Genomic DNA, 19,184 nt, shown 5'->3' on the forward strand with positions numbered 1-19,184 from the left:
TAATAATCATATGTATTTATTACTCTATTTTTTCCTGGTTGTTTTAATAGGTTACTGCTATTTTGATTATTTCCTGTATGTGCTATAGGCCTACAGATGCAATGCCTGTATGTTGGTTTTGAGCTTTACGCTCCTGAACATTTATTTTCTCAATCAGCTTCTTATATGATGGTATCCTACATGAACACACTATACACTAATACTAAGTCATAGTCAGAACAGTTTTGGTAACTAACTACATTCAAGATTTTTTCTCTCTCCGTTCTTCTCACTGGTTTAAAGTCATTGTTTAGAAAAAGCGATGCACCATTCAGGATAGCAATATTTCAATCAAAATGACAGACAGTTGGTGGGTTGTTTAGTCACTGTCAATCCACTTGGATCAAACCACATTCAAACAGTCTTGATTAAGTAGATTAGCTGTGTTGTTTAATGTTAAATATGTTTTTATTATTACTTTCTTAATCATAATATTGAATTTAATAAATAAGATTCAAAGCTTTTGTTGCTGTGACACGCCCTGGACTACTTCTAGATCACTGCAGCATGGGGAGAAGTTCAACCACAGCATAAACAAAGCTTGACTGCACTAATTCAGCATTTAAACGCCATTGTATTATTGCTTATACCTTCTTAATGTATAATAATGAAACTAGTAAACATCTAAAGGCTAAATACAAACCACTTGAAACAAATGCACTCTTCACTTAAATTCTGAGATTTCCGACAGTAATTAAAGGCACCATACGCCATTTCGCATGCGCGCCTCGAAGCAACTCAACTGCAAACCGGTCCATTAGCAATGTTGACGCCATTTGATCTTTCATTGTGTATTAAATCGCCTCTAATACTACGTCTGCCACTAGAATTAGATATGCCTTTACATATGAAACAGATCTAATAATTTAGTAAGCCTAATGTGATCTCAAGAGAGGGTTTACAGGTGGGTCTTTCCGACATGTCTGATCATTCAAAACGATTAGTCAGTGACGTGGAGGTTGTGAGAGAGTAGGGCAGGGGGAACTACAGTGTTGTCGAAAGGCCTAGGCCTACTTGACACCTGCTTATTAAAACTTACTTGAAACACAATTAACATAGCCTACACTATGATTACTGAAGATGTAGGCTATGTCATGCAGGGGTAGGATACGATGAGAGCAATTACTAACTATTAAATACTGATTTCAGTAAGATGATAATGATAAAAAAACTAATCTCTGGCAGAAAAACAATGGAATGGCCACTCTTGTTATGTATCATATATCTACAATAAAGTTATATGGGCCAATATGTCTTAGCTGATTTATTGGTATTTAGCTGTAATATAAACAACTTTAAAACTACAGGCAAATTATGTTAGTCTACATTAGTGATCTAAAAATATCGAGAAGATTGGTTTTGAGAATATATTTACAAATCATCACCAAATAACCAATGTAAAAACCATAGACTGTATAAGGTAAAAACTCACCACTATGATAATTTCAGTTCAGTGTAACTTCCATGTGGATGATATTACATCACTACATACTATCCAGTGCAAGCTTATGTTGTATTTATGAGCTACCTACAGTCTACAAATCCCTTACAACTGTATCAACATTTAACTGCTATATTATATGCTAAATACATGTATTTTTTAGTTAACCAAGTGTATGTCCCTTTGTTTAATGTTTTTCTCTGTAACTTATATGTAATGACCTTGCACGTTGTATAAACTTAAAAAAAAGGTTGCAGAAATTGTTAGAAGGTGTTTCAACATAGACTTAATATTTACAGGCAGGGTTTTCGCCACACGAAGGGGCGGGCGGTAAACTGAGCATGCGCACACTTCCTTCTAGGTTCTTCCAAGTTAAGTATGGTGGGCAAAGCGCGCCTGGTCCTTGTAGGTTAGATAAAGTGACTTCGAAAGCCGCATACTAGTTCATAAGGGTAACAACATTTCATGGACGATACTGGTAAGAAGCCAAAACGTACCTTTATTTATACAGTTGGTGTAATGTGACAACTCCGCAACCAGCTTACGCTAGCTACTAGTGGTAACGTTAGCTAGGGAAATTGCCAACGTTAGCGGCTAGCGTTAGCTAGCTAACGTGGAGAAGCTGCTCCGCTGGTACCGACTATTACCTGGAGATGGAAGCATATGCGTCACACGTTGTGGTTCTAGTAGCTAGCTAAGCGTACGGTGAACGGAATTGTAAGGTAATCGATAATTATTGGGTAAACTTTGTTAATATGGCCCTGGTATGCTGTAAATTGTAGTTAACTACCTAACTAAATGTTTAAAATTGAGTTAACATTCAACGTTACTAAACGAGCGCTAATGTGAGGCTAACGTCAACCTGAGTGCTGTGATATTCAGGAAATGGGTAGCTAGCCAAGACTCTAGGCCCAACTTCTGATTGAACTTTGAGCACCCTGGTTGCAACATAGTCTCATACCGCAAACAAAGCTAAAGCTAATATCAATCCACTTTCACGGAACACGTAAATTAGTTAACATTTATCATGTATTTAATGGGCTGTGCGGCGTGTTATTTAACTAGCTAAGCCAATCACGTGGGTATATTATTTTTAGTAGCTAACGTTCGGCTTGAAGCCAAAGCTGGCGTCTCTTTTTAAAATCACAACAAGGAAGTGTCCTATAGCACCAACTCCTGCTTCTAAAGCAGGGTGACCTTTTTTGGTATACATTTAGCTAACTTAGTTAGCATTACTTAAATCTGCCGTTCATTCTTTTAAGCTCACAGTGATGTCTACAGTGTGCTTGTTCTCAACAGTCAAAACGTAAAGATAGTTGCTGATACATTTTTTTTGTTGACCAAAAAGATGAGATGTACTACACAAGGCTACACATTTCTCTTTTAAAAGACTGATTTAGATTAATCATAAAATGTTTTTCCTAAAAGAAAAATCGAATTTAGTTATTGACTATTTTAACCCAGTCCAAAATCATTATGAAGTGTAAGTGGTAGTAAATCATCTGATGCCAAAATCATGATGAAAGTTGAGGAGTTTTGTTTGGAAACCACATTTTTAAATGGTTGTTAAAAAGCTGACTCTTCGGAATAAAAAATATATTAATAATTCAACCTGCTTTTCAACAGGCCTGCAACTCTCAGACAACACCATTTCTGGAATGCTGGACACTGAGTCCCCTGCCATGGAGAGCAATGGGGATGCCTTTCTTCCTGACCTTCCTGTTCTAGGCCAAACTGCTGACTGGTCCCCAGACCAGGTTACTCCAGAACCACTGACCAATATCTTGCCTGATGACTCCGATGCGTCCCAGGATGCTCCGGGGGAACAACAGTCACCAAATGGGCAGATGGATTCCACAGAGCTGGGATCTGTGGAGAAGGCTGTGGAGCAGTTTCAGATTGTCAGTGCTCAGCTCTTCCAAGAGCAGCCACCACCGCCACCACCACAACCCGCAGACGAGGCAGAGCAGCCATCAGAACACAAATCTGAGTCTGGAGAGTCCGAGCAAGACAACCAGGAGATGAGGGTAGAGCCAGAAGCTGCTGTGCAGGATGGCAGTCAAGGTATTCAAAATAGATTGATTGATTGATTTTCAACTTAAGTGGGAAATTGTAAGATTTAGGATGACTAGAGTTTACTAGAACAAAGCAAAACTTTGTTCATTCAACTGTATTGGGTAAAAACAGCGACCTGTATCCCATCGTTGGTGCAGTAGTACCACATAATCACAGAATTTAAATTATGCTGCATGTTACATAACACATACTCAGATCTTTTGACTCTGATGCAACATTTGATCATTCTCCAACCATACTGGCAACTAGTGCAAATTTTTGAAAAAAAAAATCTTAGTATAAATTCAAGGATAAAATTGACTGCTTTTCTGACAACATATAATCATAGAGTAAGGGCTTAAAGTACTCCAACCTGGTGCCGGATTTCCGGCGTGTGACTATTTTAGAAAACATTTAAATGAATGAATTAAAATGTCCACATGGGATTTGTTTTTTGATGCACTGGGTTTAACCAATCATCATATGTCCACCTACCAATGAAACTAATTCTAGCCAATCAGATGCAAAGTAGGGCAGGTCTTTGCAGAAAAGCGAGAGTGCGGTGTGGTCTCCGTGGTAACGCGGCTAAAAAAAATGGAGGCAAAGTTTATCAAACCAGGAGCATGTAGATACAGATTTAGTTGAGAAAGGAGTTAAAAACAAATGATGCTGGCAGGGCTCCAGACTGCATTTTGAGACCAAAATTTGAGTGTGCGACTGAATTTTACATCCAGTCGCACATGTGCGACCAGTACATTTGCCCCCTTTTTTTACACGTTAAATGTCGAAACGTAGGTACCTGAGCGCGTAAGCGCAAGCTTATCTGTCCTCTCTGAAAATAGACAGAGAGCGGTGCTCCGACACAAACACACACTCGCACACACGCAGAGTTGCGATCGGCGCAAACTACGTCGGCTGTTTTGTTGAAGTCACAGTGAGTGATGCCGATAAAGTGGTTTCAAGTATGGTTACAGTTTTTAAAAACTTCACGCAGACAGCGTTTTCTGCTATATGATATTAAAACAGTCACGGTGCTGTTGACGTTACACTTCCTCTGAGACGAGCAGCAGGCACAACAGTGTGCAGCTGTGCCCTGGTGACTGACTGACAGGCTGAGGGTGTAAGGCAAGGCAACTTTATTTCTACAGCTCCTTTCAGCAACAAGGCAATTCAAAGTGCTTTACATGAAACATTAAAGCGCAATTAAAAATGGTCATGATGAAAATAAGGCTAAAAAACAGTGAGTTAGAAATAAATAATTATTCAATTTAATAGGTTGTAGGGATGGGTTTGGGAGGAGAGAGGGAGGGGTTTTATTTTTATTTTTGTTTAATGTCTTTAGAGTGTAACATATTCTAATAAAATAACATAATGTTCTAAGTACATAGGATAAATAGGTTTGGAATTATTTTTACAACTGAAATAATTGTTTTGTAATTACAGAGGGAAAGTACCGAAAAAATTTACCGTTGGGTACTGGAACATAATTTCAGGTATCTGTACCAATATTGGTTCAGATGCGAAAGGTACCCAACCCTAAGGGTAGTAGCCTAAACAATGCATGTTTAATTTTAAGGTGAATTCATTGTAATTGTAGACTAGGGTTGGTATATTTTTTAAAAATTTTGTTTACTGTCATGACAGCAATGGTGCCTTCTATGTTGCATCTTCAAACGTGACACTGAATTTGAAACAGCACTTGTAATTTTTGCATCTATTATCAAAGTATTTATTAGTAATACAGTGGAAATTAGTAGAAATGTGAATATTTGGTTAGCATGTTGATTTACGGTGTGTGCCCCTAAATTTTCTGGTTGCGCCCCTAAAATTTTCAGTAGGGGGCCACTGTGCTCCTTGTGAAAAAAGTTAGTCTGGAGCCCTGTGCTGGGCATGATTAGAGGAAAAGGGTGGAGACGGGAAGCCGTTAGCGCTTGGTGCCTCAAATTGAGGGAGCTGGGTGCTTCTGCAGCGTATGCTCAAGGATGATACTGTACGGCAGCAGCGGTAAGAAAGTGCTTGCTAGTCATTACATGCTAGTCACAAAGCTTCGATCCGTGCACTCCGTCATACAAGTATGTTAGTGGCAACGACTGCCACTGCTGCGACTACGCCTTCACTGACCGACTGTTTGTGATTAAAAACAATTGGTGTGTGCACGTTCAATGCGGAACTCGATTTGTTGTTTACGGTTGTCCAGCCACTGTGTAAAAATGTACAGTGCCTTGCGAAAGTATTCGGCCCCCTTGAACGTTTCGACCTTTTGCCACATTTCAGGCCTCAAACATAAAGATATAAAACTGTAATTTTTTGTGAAGAATCAACAACAAGTGGGTCCCAATTATGAAGTGGAACGAAATTCATTGGCTATTTCAAACTTTTTTAACAAATAAAAAACTGAAAAAGTGGGCGTGCAAAATTATTCAGCCCCCTTACTTTCAGTGCAGCAAACTCTCTCCAGAAGTTCAGTGAGGATCTCTGAATGATCCAATGTTGACCTAAATGACTAATGATGATAAATAGAATCCAGCTGTGTGTAATCAAGTCTCCGTATAAATGCACCTGCTCTGTGATAGTCTCAGAGGTCCGTGTAAAGCGCAGAGAGCATCTTGAAGAACAAGGAACACACCAGGCAGGTCCGAGATACTGTTGTGGAGAAGTTTAAAGCCGGATTTGGATACAAAAAGATTTCCCAAGCTTTAAACATCCCAAGGAGCACTGTGCAAGCGATAATATTGAAATGGAAGGAGTATCAGACCACTACAAATCTACGAAGACCCGGCCGTCCCTCTAAACTTTCAGCTCATACAAGGAGAAGACTGATCAGAGATGCAGCCAAGAGGCCCATGATCACTCTGGATGAACTGCAGAGATCTACAGCTGAGGTGGGAGACTCTGTCCATAGGACAACAATCAGTCGTATACTGCACAAACCTGGCCTTTATGGAAGAGTGGCAAGAAGAAAGCCATTTCTTAAAGATATCCATAAAAAGTGTTGTTTAAAGTTTGCCAAAAGCCACCTGGGAGACACACCAAACATGTGGAAGAAGGTGCTGTGGTCAGATGAAACCAAAATCGAACTTTTTGCAACAATGCAAAACGTTATGTTTGGCGTAAAAGCAACACAGCTCATCACCCTGAACACACCATCCCCACTGTCAAACATGGTGGTGGCAGCATCATGGTTTGGGCCTGCTTTTCTTCAGCAGGGACAGGGAAGATGGTTAAAATTGATGGGAAGATGGATGGAGCCAAATACAGGACCATTCTGGAAGAAAACCTGATGGAGTCTGCAAAAGACCTGAGACTGGGACGGAGATTTGTCTTCCAACAAGACAATGATCCAAAACATAAAGCAAAATCTACAATGGAATGGTTCACAAATAAACATATCCAGGTGTTAGAATGGCCAAGTCAAAGTCCAGACCTGAATCCAATCGAGAATCTGTGGAAAGAACTGAAAACTGCTGTTCACAAACGCTCTCCATCCAACCTCACTGAGCTCGAGCTGTTTTGCAAGGAGGAATGGGCAAAAATGTCAGTCTCTCGATGTGCAAAACTGATAGAGACATACCCCAAGTGACTTACAGCTGTAATCGCAGCAAAAGGTGGCGCTACAAAGTATTAACTTAAGGGGGCTGAATAATTTTGCACGCCCAATATTTCAGTTTTTTATTTGTTTAAAAGGTTTGAAATATCCAATACATTTCGTTCCACTTCATGATTGTGTCCCACTTGTTGTTGATTCTTCACAAAAAATTACAGTTTTATAACTTTATGTTTGAGGCCTGAAATGTGGCAAAAGGTCGAAAAGTTCAAGGGGGCCGAATACTTTCGCAAGGCACTGTATCTGAAGACCAAGAACAAACTGCCTTAGAAAAAGCGGTCTGTTTGGAAGACAGCATGCCAGTTATTTAAACACATGTCTATATGAAAAGCTAAAAAATGCAAAGTTTTCAATAAATATACATGAAGAAACTAATCTCAACAGACAAAATCATTAATGTACTTCTTTGCTTTTTTGATGATGACCTGGCCAAAATAACAACACAATATCTAGCAAGTTTTGTTTCCATAATGACTCACTTCATTTTGATATTATTGAAATATGTAATCTACATTGACTCTTAATTTAAAATATTGTTGAAAGAAGTGAAAACTGATCCCAAACTTTACTTTTTTTAAATTATGACTTATTATTGTGTAATGTAAGTTTTGCCAGTCAAATTCACTTTGAGTGCATATTGAAACATTATACTGTGACATTCTTGGATTTTGTTAACCTCTCCAGATGGGACTGAGGCCCCACAGATGACAGAGGATAGCATGGAGCTGGAAGAACCACCCAAAGAGACAACCGAAGAGTTGACTGTTCCTACTGAGCCCGAACCAGAGCTGCCCAGTGAGTTTGAAAAACTATTCAAAGGATGCGAAGAGAACCCAGAAGACTTCAATGGTTGGGTCTACCTGCTGCAGTATGTGGAGCAAGAGGTAAGAAAAACCATGCAGATTATTCAGATATGTGCTAACACGTTCAGTTTGTATATTACTAAAATTTAACAGAAGTATTATACTAAAAAGGAAATGGTAACATAATCAATCTTTCTGCTGTTGCCTCTCCTTTGCAGAATGCCCTTCCAGCTGTGAGAAAGTCATTTGATATATTCTTCCTACGTTATCCCTACTGCTATGGCTACTGGAAGAAGTATGCTGATATTGAGAAAAAGCACGAGAACATACAGGTTGCAGAAGAGGTAAATATAAATATCTTTTGGACGCAAATGTTGCTTTCTTGTATTTAGTTTTCTAGGTATTACTGTATGTGTCGTTCTGTCTAGTCATATATTTGGCTGGTCACCAGCTGGATTGTTCTGGCATTGTCTCTATTATATATCCAGTTGTTATATTAGTACACTGACTTAAGACCATTTATTTGTGACTAAGTCTGAGACTGCAAAGAGCAACTGTTAAACCAGAGGGGCAAAGAGAGACGCACTTCAGTGACAGAAGTAAAATTATTCCAGCCATTGACAGGCTTGTTTGTCTTTGCTCTCTCCCAAGGTATACAGAAGAGGCTTGCAGGCCATCCCTCTCAGTGTGGATTTGTGGCTGCACTACCTGACCTTTATCAAAGAGAACTCTGACCTGAGTGACCCAGAGACCGAGGGACGCATTCGAGCGTAAGTGAAGGACTTGTTATTAGACTCTTACTGATTTGACAGCAGAAACTCTGTGAAATCTCATCGTCCCTGTTGTTGTGTTAATGATTGAATTTAGCCAAATATTTGATAAGACAACAAACAGTTGCGCATGATTCACAACCTTTCCTATTTTTTCCTACTAGGGCCTATGAACATGCAGTGCTTGCAGCAGGCACGGACTTTCGCTCAGACCGTCTGTGGGAGTCCTTCATCAACTGGGAGACAGAGCAGGGGAAACTGGCGAACGTCAGCGCCATCTATGACCGCATCTTGGGCATCCCAACCCAGCTTTATTCCCAGCACTTCCAGAGGTAGGGGGGAAAACGGAATACAACCTTGGTTGCAGTCAGTTTATATCTTTCTTTCAGCTCCTTACTAGCTCGATACTCCAGAGACACAGATTCTCTATAGTTGAAGAAAGACTTAAAATAAGCTTTTTTTTCTTTCAGGCCACTTTTACTAAAATAATACCTTCATGTAACACTATTTTAGAACATTTCTTTGCGTTCGATCTGATTTACCCATTTGTAATCTTTGCAGGTTCAAAGAACATGTGCAGAACAACAACCCCAAACACTTCTTGTCAGAAGAGGAGTTTGTTCAGCTGAGGCTCGAGCTCTCAAAAGCCAGCCTATTGGCGATGATCAGCGAGGAAGAAGGGACAACGGTTGATCAGGAGGAGCTGCCGCCTGGTACAGAGGATCTTACAGACCCTGCTAAGGTAAAAATCCGGTTGCCTCCTGCAGGGGAGACACATTTACAAAAGCACTGGTTGCAGGGGTTAGCAGGTGCTTGCCTTTTCTCCATTATTAGATGGAAAGCTTTGTTTAGGTTTGAAGAGGTGTCTTTATGTCAGCAGCCAAGCCATTGAATGCCAGGGGGGATTCAAGTTGGCATCCAGTCAGGGACTCGCCCTAAAACTAAAAGGATCAACTGAGGCCCAGAACCTGCACCCAGAGGCTGATATGCATGGTGCATACATACCTCCCCCCTCCACAGGGTTCTTGGCTCTGGCAAGCTCATGGTGATGTAAATCCTTGGTTGCAGGACTAGCAGTTTTTACATCAAGTGGAGAATGTGATACGGTGAAGATTACATGACGGTGCTGACCATGGGTTTTTGTGTGTGTTTATGTAGAGAGTGACGGAGATCGAGAATATGCGCCACAAGGTGATCGAAGTTCGGCAGGAAGTGTTCAACCACAACGAACATGAAGTCAGCAAGCGCTGGACCTTTGAGGAAGGGGTATGTGTCTTGTTTCTCCACAACAATGTTAATTGTTGGAAATGTTTTTTTTCTTTTTTTTCTTTGACACTGTAAAAAATATTTATTCATAGCTGTCTTTTTTTAGATTAAGAGACCATACTTCCATGTCAAAGCCTTGGAGAAGACCCAGCTGAACAACTGGAAGGAGTACCTGGACTTTGAAATCGAAAATGGGACTCCGGAGCGCGTGGTCGTTCTGTTTGAACGATGCCTCATCGCTTGTGCACTCTATGAAGAGTTCTGGACCAAGGTAATGTGACCTTTAACCTCTCTCTCACTCCCGCTACCTCCCCGCACTTCCCCACCAACGATGATAACACATCGACACAGTAAATCGTCCTTCACTCTCTTTGCGTGTAACGTTGATATGTGACTGTATCTGTTGTATTAGGGGATGGCCAGCTTGCCACACAAGATTTGACTGCAGCATTTGCCAACTACTACGTTGCATCTTCTTCGTCTCCCACTACCTTACAGAAACTTATCTAATTGGTTCCATGAAGGTGCTGATGGGTTTACACAGAAAATTTCTAAAAACGATCTTGTCAATGAAGAAATTCACTGTCTCTAACAACTGAAAATGTAGGTTTAAAATGTGTTGTCTCTTTTGCCTCTCTCCTCTCTTCTTTTTCTCTTTCCTTCCCTGCATTTCTTCCAACTTGCTCCTCTCTTTTTCACTCTGAAGTATGCAAAATATCTAGAGGGCTACAGCACTGACGGCGTGAGACATGTCTACAAGAAGGCGTGTACCATCCATTTGCCCAAGAAACCAGCCATCCACCTCCTGTGGGCTGCCTTCGAGGAGCAGCAAGGTGAGTGAACAGACAAATTATCCAGGAGATATTGAGGAGAAGTCTTCTCCTTGTATTATGCCATGCTGACAGTATTCTGTATTTCTTTGCCCAGGTAATGTAGAGGAGGCTCGTGGCATCCTGAAGTCCCTGGAGGCAGCAGTCCCAGGTCTGGCCATGGTGCGCCTTCGGAGGGTCAGTCTTGAGCGTCGCCATGGTAACTTGGAGGAAACGGAGGCCCTGTTAAGGGAGGCCATGGAGTCTGCAAAGAATGCCACTGAGACATCGTTCTATGCTGTGAAGCTGGCCAGGCAGATGATGAAGGTGCAGAGAAGTCTGAGCAAGGCTAGGAAGGTGCTGCTGGATGCTATTGAAAAAGACCAGGTGAGAACTGGTTCCGTAGGGGGGCATGTAGTAAAAGTAATTCATTTACATGCTTTATTCATTTACACTCTTGTGGGTGACGTAACCCTCTGGAGGCTAATAAGGTTCAACAGTGTCTACAGTCGGGGTGGGCAATATATATTGTTTACGATAATATCGTTATGTTAACGATGTGCAAATTGACATTATCGAGTATTTAAATTACTTAGAAAGAAACACTTCAAAACACGCATTGGAACCGATTGGAACGCTACACATTCACTCATGTCAACGAAGATGGCGGTGCGCTATTGTGCACCGGCTACTAGCTCTCCTGTCGGTGTATATTTATACAAGTACAGCCACACTGAACTAATCAGTATAGGACTATGATACAACACAAACGTTACGAGAGCCTTCCAGGCGGCTCATAACATCCCGGAGGACATAGCCAGACCGGGCGCTGCGTGGGTTGTTGTCCGCATCTACAGTGTTTCCTCTAGGATTTTTTTTTTTAGCAGTGGGAGCAGATCTCTCAGGAACCCCCCCCCCCAGTCCCACCGCCAAATGTTTTACGTATTAAACGGAACTGACACTTCGCAGCAACACAAACAAATATATTTATTCACCTCTATTCACACACAATGAGGCATATTTGAATTTCGTTTTGATTGAACTGCATTTTTGAGGAACTGTAGGTCTACAACATGAATTTTACAAGAACTTCTTCATAGGGAAACCAAAACCCAAAGTTGGCTATAGTATGAAACCATTCATAATGAAACTAATTGCATATTTGCCTCAGTGGCAAAGTTGGCAGCCTTGCTGTGTGCATTTGATTTTTCTTGGCTTTTGGAAAAATAACTCCAAGGCTCGGTTATAGGGGAATTCAGAAAGAGGTGGCCCATTAATGCTGAGTAGCATACATGCTGCTAGATGGTCCCCCTGTGGCCTGGACGGTCATTTTGACAGTTTTGAAATGTATGTGTAATAACTTTGCTAAATAAAAAAATACAATCCTGCATACCTGACTTTTCCTAAAATAGTCTATTTTCATTTAAAATTGTTTTTAGGCTATATACATTACACAAAAGGCAAAGAATATACAATCACTTTTACCTATTTTGGCCATTTTCGCAGTTTTGTTTTTAATCTTTTGCGTGGTTGAAGATGCATCTTGGTTGCTTAGTAATAATCATAGTCTCTGTCAGAGAAACATAACTAGCGGTCTCGAGTAACAAGTGTGGGCATTAAGGTGGTAGCCTAAGTGGGCAGAAGAGAGATAGAGAAAGAGGAAGCAGACTTGTTGTAGATGGCAACCGGAGCAGAGTTAGTGGTTATTCATTTTATAACGTCTGCCCTGGAGGTAACGAGTCTCCCCTGGTTTTCTGATCACGGTCGGAAACGAAGCGATCAGGAGAGGTTAACCCATTGAACATTTTAACAGCTTATTAATGTGCGCTTGTTGCCCCGTGTGCGCTGATGCGCTCATCTGTTGACATTTCCGAATGCCTTCCTACAGTTGCTTAATAAAAAAGGGCTTTCCACACAAACAAACGTAGCCTACATGTGTCATTAGTATGAGGGGAAAAAAATGAGATTTTAACTGTGTCGGGCTCGGTCACGGCTCTGTCGGACGCGGGCCGACTCGGACAGAAAAATTCGGCCCGATCCGGACTGGGCATCACCGATGGGCCGAAGGCAAAGCCAGAGTCTGTAACGCAGCAGCGCGCGGTCCGAGCTGCGCTGCGCACCGCAGCAGAAACCAAAACGGAGGCAGTGCCCGTTAGGTTAGGTTATAAATGTTCAAATAACATAGCCTACTTTCAATTATTATTTGGCTGGAATTATGTTGAATGAATTTCCCCCAATATGTTTTGGGACATGAATGTATGAAATAATCACGGTTTAGCCTACTATGCCATGATATGATATCAAGGGCGTTGTATTGAAACAACAGCCACGTGCAATTTAGCTAGCAGGTGAAGGTGAAACTAAAAATGTGCAAGCACTATAGACTAACATAGGCTTAAATGAACTGACAATATAAGTTAGGCTATACGACTTACAGTTCTCAAGGATGCACACATGCCAATCTCAACCAGGTCCTCCTGACAGCCTGTCTCTTTTTTCTTTCTCCCTTTTATCTGAGTGGCACGCGGGCCCACTCGCGTTGTGAAGCGCATGTCCGCGCTATTCTGCGACTCTCTAACAATCACTGCTGATAGACGGCTTTTTTCTGATTACCGTGGCGAGAGAAATCTAACCGTGGCGGACCGCCACTTGTCAATCAACATAGAGGAAACACTGATCTAGCACGCCGAGCTAGCTACCGGCAGGATGAGAACATAACTCCGGCAAGACCAGAAGCGGAGGACTGCGTTTTTGTGCAGAATGAATGGAGTACCAACCGCAGGATCGTTGTCCAGCACGGCTCACCTGATCTGGAGCCCTGTCGGTAATATACAGGCCATTTTATTTACCACGAAAACGGCACACTGCCGTCTACATAGCCCCCGATGCTAACATTAGCACAAGTTTGGCTCACTGCTTACCATAGTGAACTAACTCCAGCGTGATCATCTGGAGGGGATACATATTATAGCAGGGGACTTTTACAAGGCGTCCTTAAAGTCTGTACTCCCCAGCTTTTTCCAGCATGCAGCTTGTGCTACTAGAGGGAAGAACACACTAGACCATGTATACTCTAACATAGCGTACAGAACTGTGCCTCTACCTCACCTGGGCCAGTTGGGTCACATCCAACTATTTCTGATCCCAGCATAAATCCCGGTCAGAAGGACTATACAGCCAAGTAGGACTGCTTCCAATAAGGACATGGTTGTGTGCAATATGTTACAGAACAGAGCCCTTTATTATTATGATTTAATCTTGCTTGTATGCTGCACAATTTACATTACAACAGAGGTGTAGAACTGAATGTTTACTCAGAGTTCAATGTTCCTATACTATATAGTATAGTATTCGTATTTTGTCTTTAAATTGTTTTTACTTGAATACTTACATTTTAAAGAAAATAAATAAGAATTGTTTTCATTCAACATTGTGCCCATTATTATAATCAGTGATTAAGTAACTCAGACTTTTAAAAACACAATTTTAAAGGATATCGTCTAATTATCGTTATCGTCAAAATCTGCAAAAATATCTTATTTTTTTGTCCATATCGCACACCCCTAGTCTACAGACCATGCACTCTACCGAGATCATAGTTATCTTTTTTTCTGACTTAGTTAGTTTTATTCCTAAATGGAAAATCTGAGTGGTTTATACTTTTCATGTTTGCATTTGTGTAAGTTGCAAGAATAGTTTTATATTTAATTCTACAAGATAACGCGTATTATACTTGATAACATTTCGAGACCCTGTAACTGCGGAGAATTATGGAAAGTTATTCAGTTGGGTTTCTCATTAAATAAGTTCTACTCAGAATGCCAAGAGAAACTCGAGTCTGCAATTAAAAGTGAATTGTACCTTTCCACTAAGGCTGTATTGCACTTGTTGTGAGTAGGGCTGTAGCGATACACTAATCTCACGATACGATACACGATATTCAGCTCACGATACGATATATATCACGATATTCAGCCCACGATTCGATATGATTCGATATAATTCGTTACTTACATCATTTTCTGAAAGATTTAAAGGGGACAGAGTGATTTTGGTGACATCTTGTGAGTGTTCCATTTACTTGGATTTAATTAATTGAACTGAAAACATCAATTACACAATATGTCTCTGACTGGACAGAGAGTCTACAGCAGGGATCATCAACTACATTTTTTTCAGAATTTTTCTAAGCACTCTGGCGCAGACTGTCAAATTAACAAATAAATTTTGATTTTTTTTGATTTTTATTATGGAAAAATTATGTAGTATGCGCTTATTGGTGGAAATGCTGCTTGCAGAGGCGTTTCAGTAAAGCAGTAGCTGTTTGTAAACATGTCACTGTCAAAGAGGCTGAAGCAAAAAGTTGACGTGGGAAAGCCCAGCTTTAATGAATGGACTGATAAGCAGGCTATGCACTCGTCATGTATGCCTCATTTGCAATGAAACAATGTTGTTGCAAAATAATACAACCGGCATCATCAACATCACGCGAACATAACGATCGCATCATTCACGTGCATATTAAGTAGCTCCAGATTGTCTGCTCTAGCAGAGTTGGGTTTGTTCAGCCAACAGTGAGGTTTACAAGAATTTGTCAAAATTTCCAGATTCCCGGCAGCCTAAGATAAACAGTTAGACTAAAAAGCTTTTGTAAAAATTTGCTATTTGCAGAGTAGAGCTGTGTTTGCGTAAAACAGCGCGGTGGACTGAGCAGATTGAAATATTGCTTTCTACATGTTTATGCCGGTCTACGCAGTTGAGTGCATTGATAAGTATTGACTTTCTACTCACGAAGGTTTAATTGTAGCCTATTTATAGAAAAGAGAGCTCATCTGCCCCAGCGGCCGTTGGTAACTCTGTATCGTTCCCAGTCAGGTGCTGCGTGTTTTAACCTTTAACGCACACACATCTCGGCTCAGCTGTGTGTGTGGAGCTCGGGCATCGCTGTACAGAATCCTGGCATGTGAATAGAGATGTAAAAACAGGGGGCTTGGTTTTTGCTCTAAATGCTTGAAATGATAAGTAACGGAACACATTTTTTCCTCTTTACATTTTGTGAATTCATGATTATTCTGCGGGCCAGACTAAAAGCTTTGACGTTGGCTGCTCTACAGCGACACTAGCGGCTGGCTGACCAAATCGCTCTTCCTGCAACGCGAATGGGGGTAAACCAGAGGATTTGAATGGGACTTATGTATCGATACTCGCGGTTTAAAAATCGATACATTCTTGGGGGAAAAAATATTGATTTATATCACAGAATCGATTAAATTGCTCAGCCTTAGTTGTGAGATGCACACTAATGTTTTTGTGGCTTTACAGACGAGTCCAAAACTCTATCTAAACCTGCTTGAGCTGGAATATAGTGGAGATGTAACGCAGAATGAGGCGGAGATCTTGGCTTGTTTCGACCGGGCCCTGAACAGCCAGATGCCCCTTGAATCCCGCCTCCTCTTCTGCCAGCGCAAGGTTGAGTTCCTCGAGGACTTTGGCAGTGACATCAATGTGTGAGTTTTCTTGTTTCTTTGAGTAATGGCTAGTTTGTTTGTTTTTTAAATGTAGTATTACTTTGGTCATGTTTAATATGAAGTAATGTTCATTCTTTAACATCTTTCAGGCTTGTGGCTGCATATGAGGAACATCAGAAACTCCAGAAAGAAAGTGAACCCACAAAGAGGAAGGCCGAGAACGGGTATGACAGGTGGATAATGGGAACAGGGCTTGGGTCACGTCAACACATCAGTTTTTTCATATAACTTTCCCATCGAGGATAAGATTAGTAGCAGTTCAACTGAAGTGTTCTGTGGTCAGTTATTCATTGTATCGCAGTGAATGACCCTAAACCCAGGGGCTTTATTTCTCGGTGAACTGCTTTACCAGGGTCTTACTAACTTGAAACTATTTGTCTACAGCTCTCAGGAACCTGACGCCAAGAGACAGCGTGTAGACGACGGTTCCCCGGATGCTGCCAACGCAGTGGCAGACACACAGGCAAACAACTCTGCATACAACAACTGGTACCAGGTGGGTTCCTTATCTGAGCAGTCGATGGCACTGAAAAAGGTTTCCTTACTTTCAATTCATGTCACATTAAAAAACCAACGCATCCCTGCGGTTTGGCTATTTACATTTTTTTTCAAACAATAGAGGCACAAGTAGAGCTGGGCAATATATCGATATTATATCGATATCATGATATGAAACTAGATTTCGTCTTAGATTTTGGATATTGTAATATGGCATTAGTGTTGTCTTTTCCTGGTTTTAAAGGCTGCATTACAGTAGAGTGATGTCATTTTCTGAACTTACCAGATTGTTGTAACTATTCTATTATTTGCCTTTACACACTTAGTCATTATATCCACATTTACTGATGATTATTTATCAAAAATCTCATTGAGTAAATATTTTTTGAAAGCATCAATAGTCAATCCAATATCGTTGCGTTATTGATATAGAGGTATTTGGTCAAAAATATTGTGATATTTGATTTTCTCCATATCGCCCAGCCCTAGGCAAGGGTACAAATCCCCCATATGTTTAATGGACTGTCCCTCATGCGAAGACTGCAAGCGTATCAGGCACACTTTTTACTTGCACAGCTTACGCAACATAATGTGCTCTCATTTTAATCTATGCAGCTGTCTGTACCGGCTCTATGCAGGCTCGCGTCTCAGCTGTGTCTCACAGGAGTAACCTCAAGTGTTTATTTACGCCTGAAGTCTATTTTTCCCACAATACCAGAGTTTGATAACCTGACAAGCCAGACCCACATCAAGATGTTGGGTCTGGGAACACACCATTGGCAGGGCTTAATCCAAGGGGTGGGATAAACTGTCCCACTGCACGCAATAGGGTAGTGCTACAACCAACCAGGGCAACGAAGAAGGTAGCGGAGCTAGTTGATGGATTAAACTTTTGCCGTATCCGGTCGGCAAAACTACGAATGCATCTGTGTGCCGTTCTTTTCTCAAAGAAAAGCTTAACTCCAAGTCTTCCAGAGGAGTGGCCAAAGCCGATTTGAAGAACGCTGTTCGCCACCAGCAGCCATCCTCTTCTTTGTTTTCAAGTAGCGGGGAATTTGCACGGAACCGTTGTAACTCTGCCGTTGTGTCAAGCCCGCCCACTGACTCTATACACAATGTGATTGGCCCGGCTAGAGTTTGGCTTTTCCAGCTCACAAGCCAACAGAGTTGCTAGACGACCCTGGCTGCAAATTACATTTTCTGCCGCAAGGGTGCGTCTCGATTTCTAGGCTACACTGATGTATAAATACATTTTACAAACCCAAAATGAGTGTTTTCAGAGCATACACGGGTTGTGCAGATAAAGGCGTAATGAGGAAGGTTTCTGCCAGACATATTCATCGGATTAAGAGAGCAGCTGCTAAAATGCCATTACAGAGCAGCAAACGGGTAAAAAAAACCAAAAAAAACATGGAATTAAAAATAATTACGCAAATTAGCTCTACCCCGAGGTGAAATGGGCTAAACCAAAGTTGGACTCATGCTTTGTTTAAGCCTGTTGAAAATGTCAGGGATCATGGTAATTTGCTCAACTTTTTTCTCTTACCCTCCTTTTCAGCAACAATACGGCGGTTGGGGACAAAACTCCTGGGGACAGTACAACCAATACGCTCAGTATAACCAGTACTACCCTCCCCCCCCAACATGATGGACACAATCCTGACGGGAAGATGGAGACTTAGATGAAAGCATCCTTTCTGACCTGCCTACATCTCTGAACAGGGCTTCTCAACATGGTGTCATGGAGATTTCAATCCAACCACAGAAGCTGATTTGTTAAAGTGTGCTTATTTGTTAGAATTCGTAGTAATTAGCTGGAATATAATACACTTGGCCCTCCGTGACAGTCATGCTGATCAGTCATGTTGTTAATGTGTAAACATTAATTTCCACATTCATCATCTCCATCACCGGTTGCTTTTTGGGGTTCTTTAATGCATGTTATTTGTGAAGGCAGATATATTTTTTTCTTGTGCGATTTAAAGCTTTTTAATTTTTAGATTGGATGACTTAGTTTGGTCTCTTTCTTTGTGTTTAAGATTTAAACTTGTACAGGAGGCTGTCATTGATGTAGCTGAGTCATGTGTTTCTCTCTCCCAAACTAAAAGACTTTTAATATTTCATGGTTATGTTTCCATAAATCAAATGGAGAGGTCCTCCTTTTCTTTCATGGTTATGTTTCCATTAAGCAAATGAAGAGTTCCTCTTTTTTATTTTGACTTGATTTCATAATAAAGATTGATATCCTGAAGTGTGTCTTGTTGATTTCATCATCCTTTTAATTCCTGAATTGCTCAATGCAGATCTCATGAGCTATTTAGCAGCATATCACACGCAATCCTGTGTTTTAAGTACAGAAATAATATTTTCT

At 41.0% G+C, this 19,184-nt stretch overlaps 1 protein-coding gene across 2 annotated transcripts; it reads left to right on the forward strand.

Annotated features, from left to right (window-relative positions):
- The first annotated feature begins 1,811 nt into the window (after window positions 1-1,811).
- prpf39 (PRP39 pre-mRNA processing factor 39 homolog (yeast)) lies at window positions 1,812-19,064 on the forward strand. 2 transcript variants are annotated; one of them, XM_039782853.1, is made up of 15 exons: window positions 1,812-1,958; window positions 3,107-3,544; window positions 7,824-8,023; window positions 8,161-8,286; window positions 8,594-8,712; window positions 8,877-9,044; window positions 9,274-9,454; window positions 9,871-9,978; window positions 10,085-10,249; window positions 10,685-10,811; window positions 10,906-11,174; window positions 16,110-16,294; window positions 16,405-16,479; window positions 16,700-16,811; window positions 18,372-19,064. In XM_039782853.1, exons 1-15 carry the CDS (start codon window positions 1,946-1,948, stop codon window positions 18,459-18,461), a joined length of 2,376 nt encoding a protein of 791 aa, XP_039638787.1. In that variant the 5' UTR covers window positions 1,812-1,945; the 3' UTR covers window positions 18,462-19,064. The 2 variants fall into 2 exon arrangements, with proteins under 2 accessions (XP_039638787.1, XP_039638786.1); XM_039782852.1 differs by having other exon boundaries at window positions 1,813-1,958; window positions 16,405-16,488.
- Window positions 19,065-19,184: the final 120 nt, after the last annotated feature.

This window comes from Perca fluviatilis, chromosome 18, assembly GCF_010015445.1.
Source record: "Perca fluviatilis chromosome 18, GENO_Pfluv_1.0, whole genome shotgun sequence".
In the NCBI taxonomy this organism is placed as follows: domain Eukaryota; kingdom Metazoa; phylum Chordata; class Actinopteri; order Perciformes; family Percidae; genus Perca; species Perca fluviatilis.

Excerpts from the sequence above, each read along its gene's own strand:
- prpf39 (XM_039782852.1), top strand. Across the intron at positions 9,979-10,084 it reads GCTGGACCTTTGAGGAAGGG|ATTAAGAGACCATACTTCCA; the intron begins GTATGTGTCTTG and ends GTCTTTTTTTAG. Across the intron at positions 10,250-10,684 it reads ATGAAGAGTTCTGGACCAAG|TATGCAAAATATCTAGAGGG; the intron begins GTAATGTGACCT and ends TTCACTCTGAAG.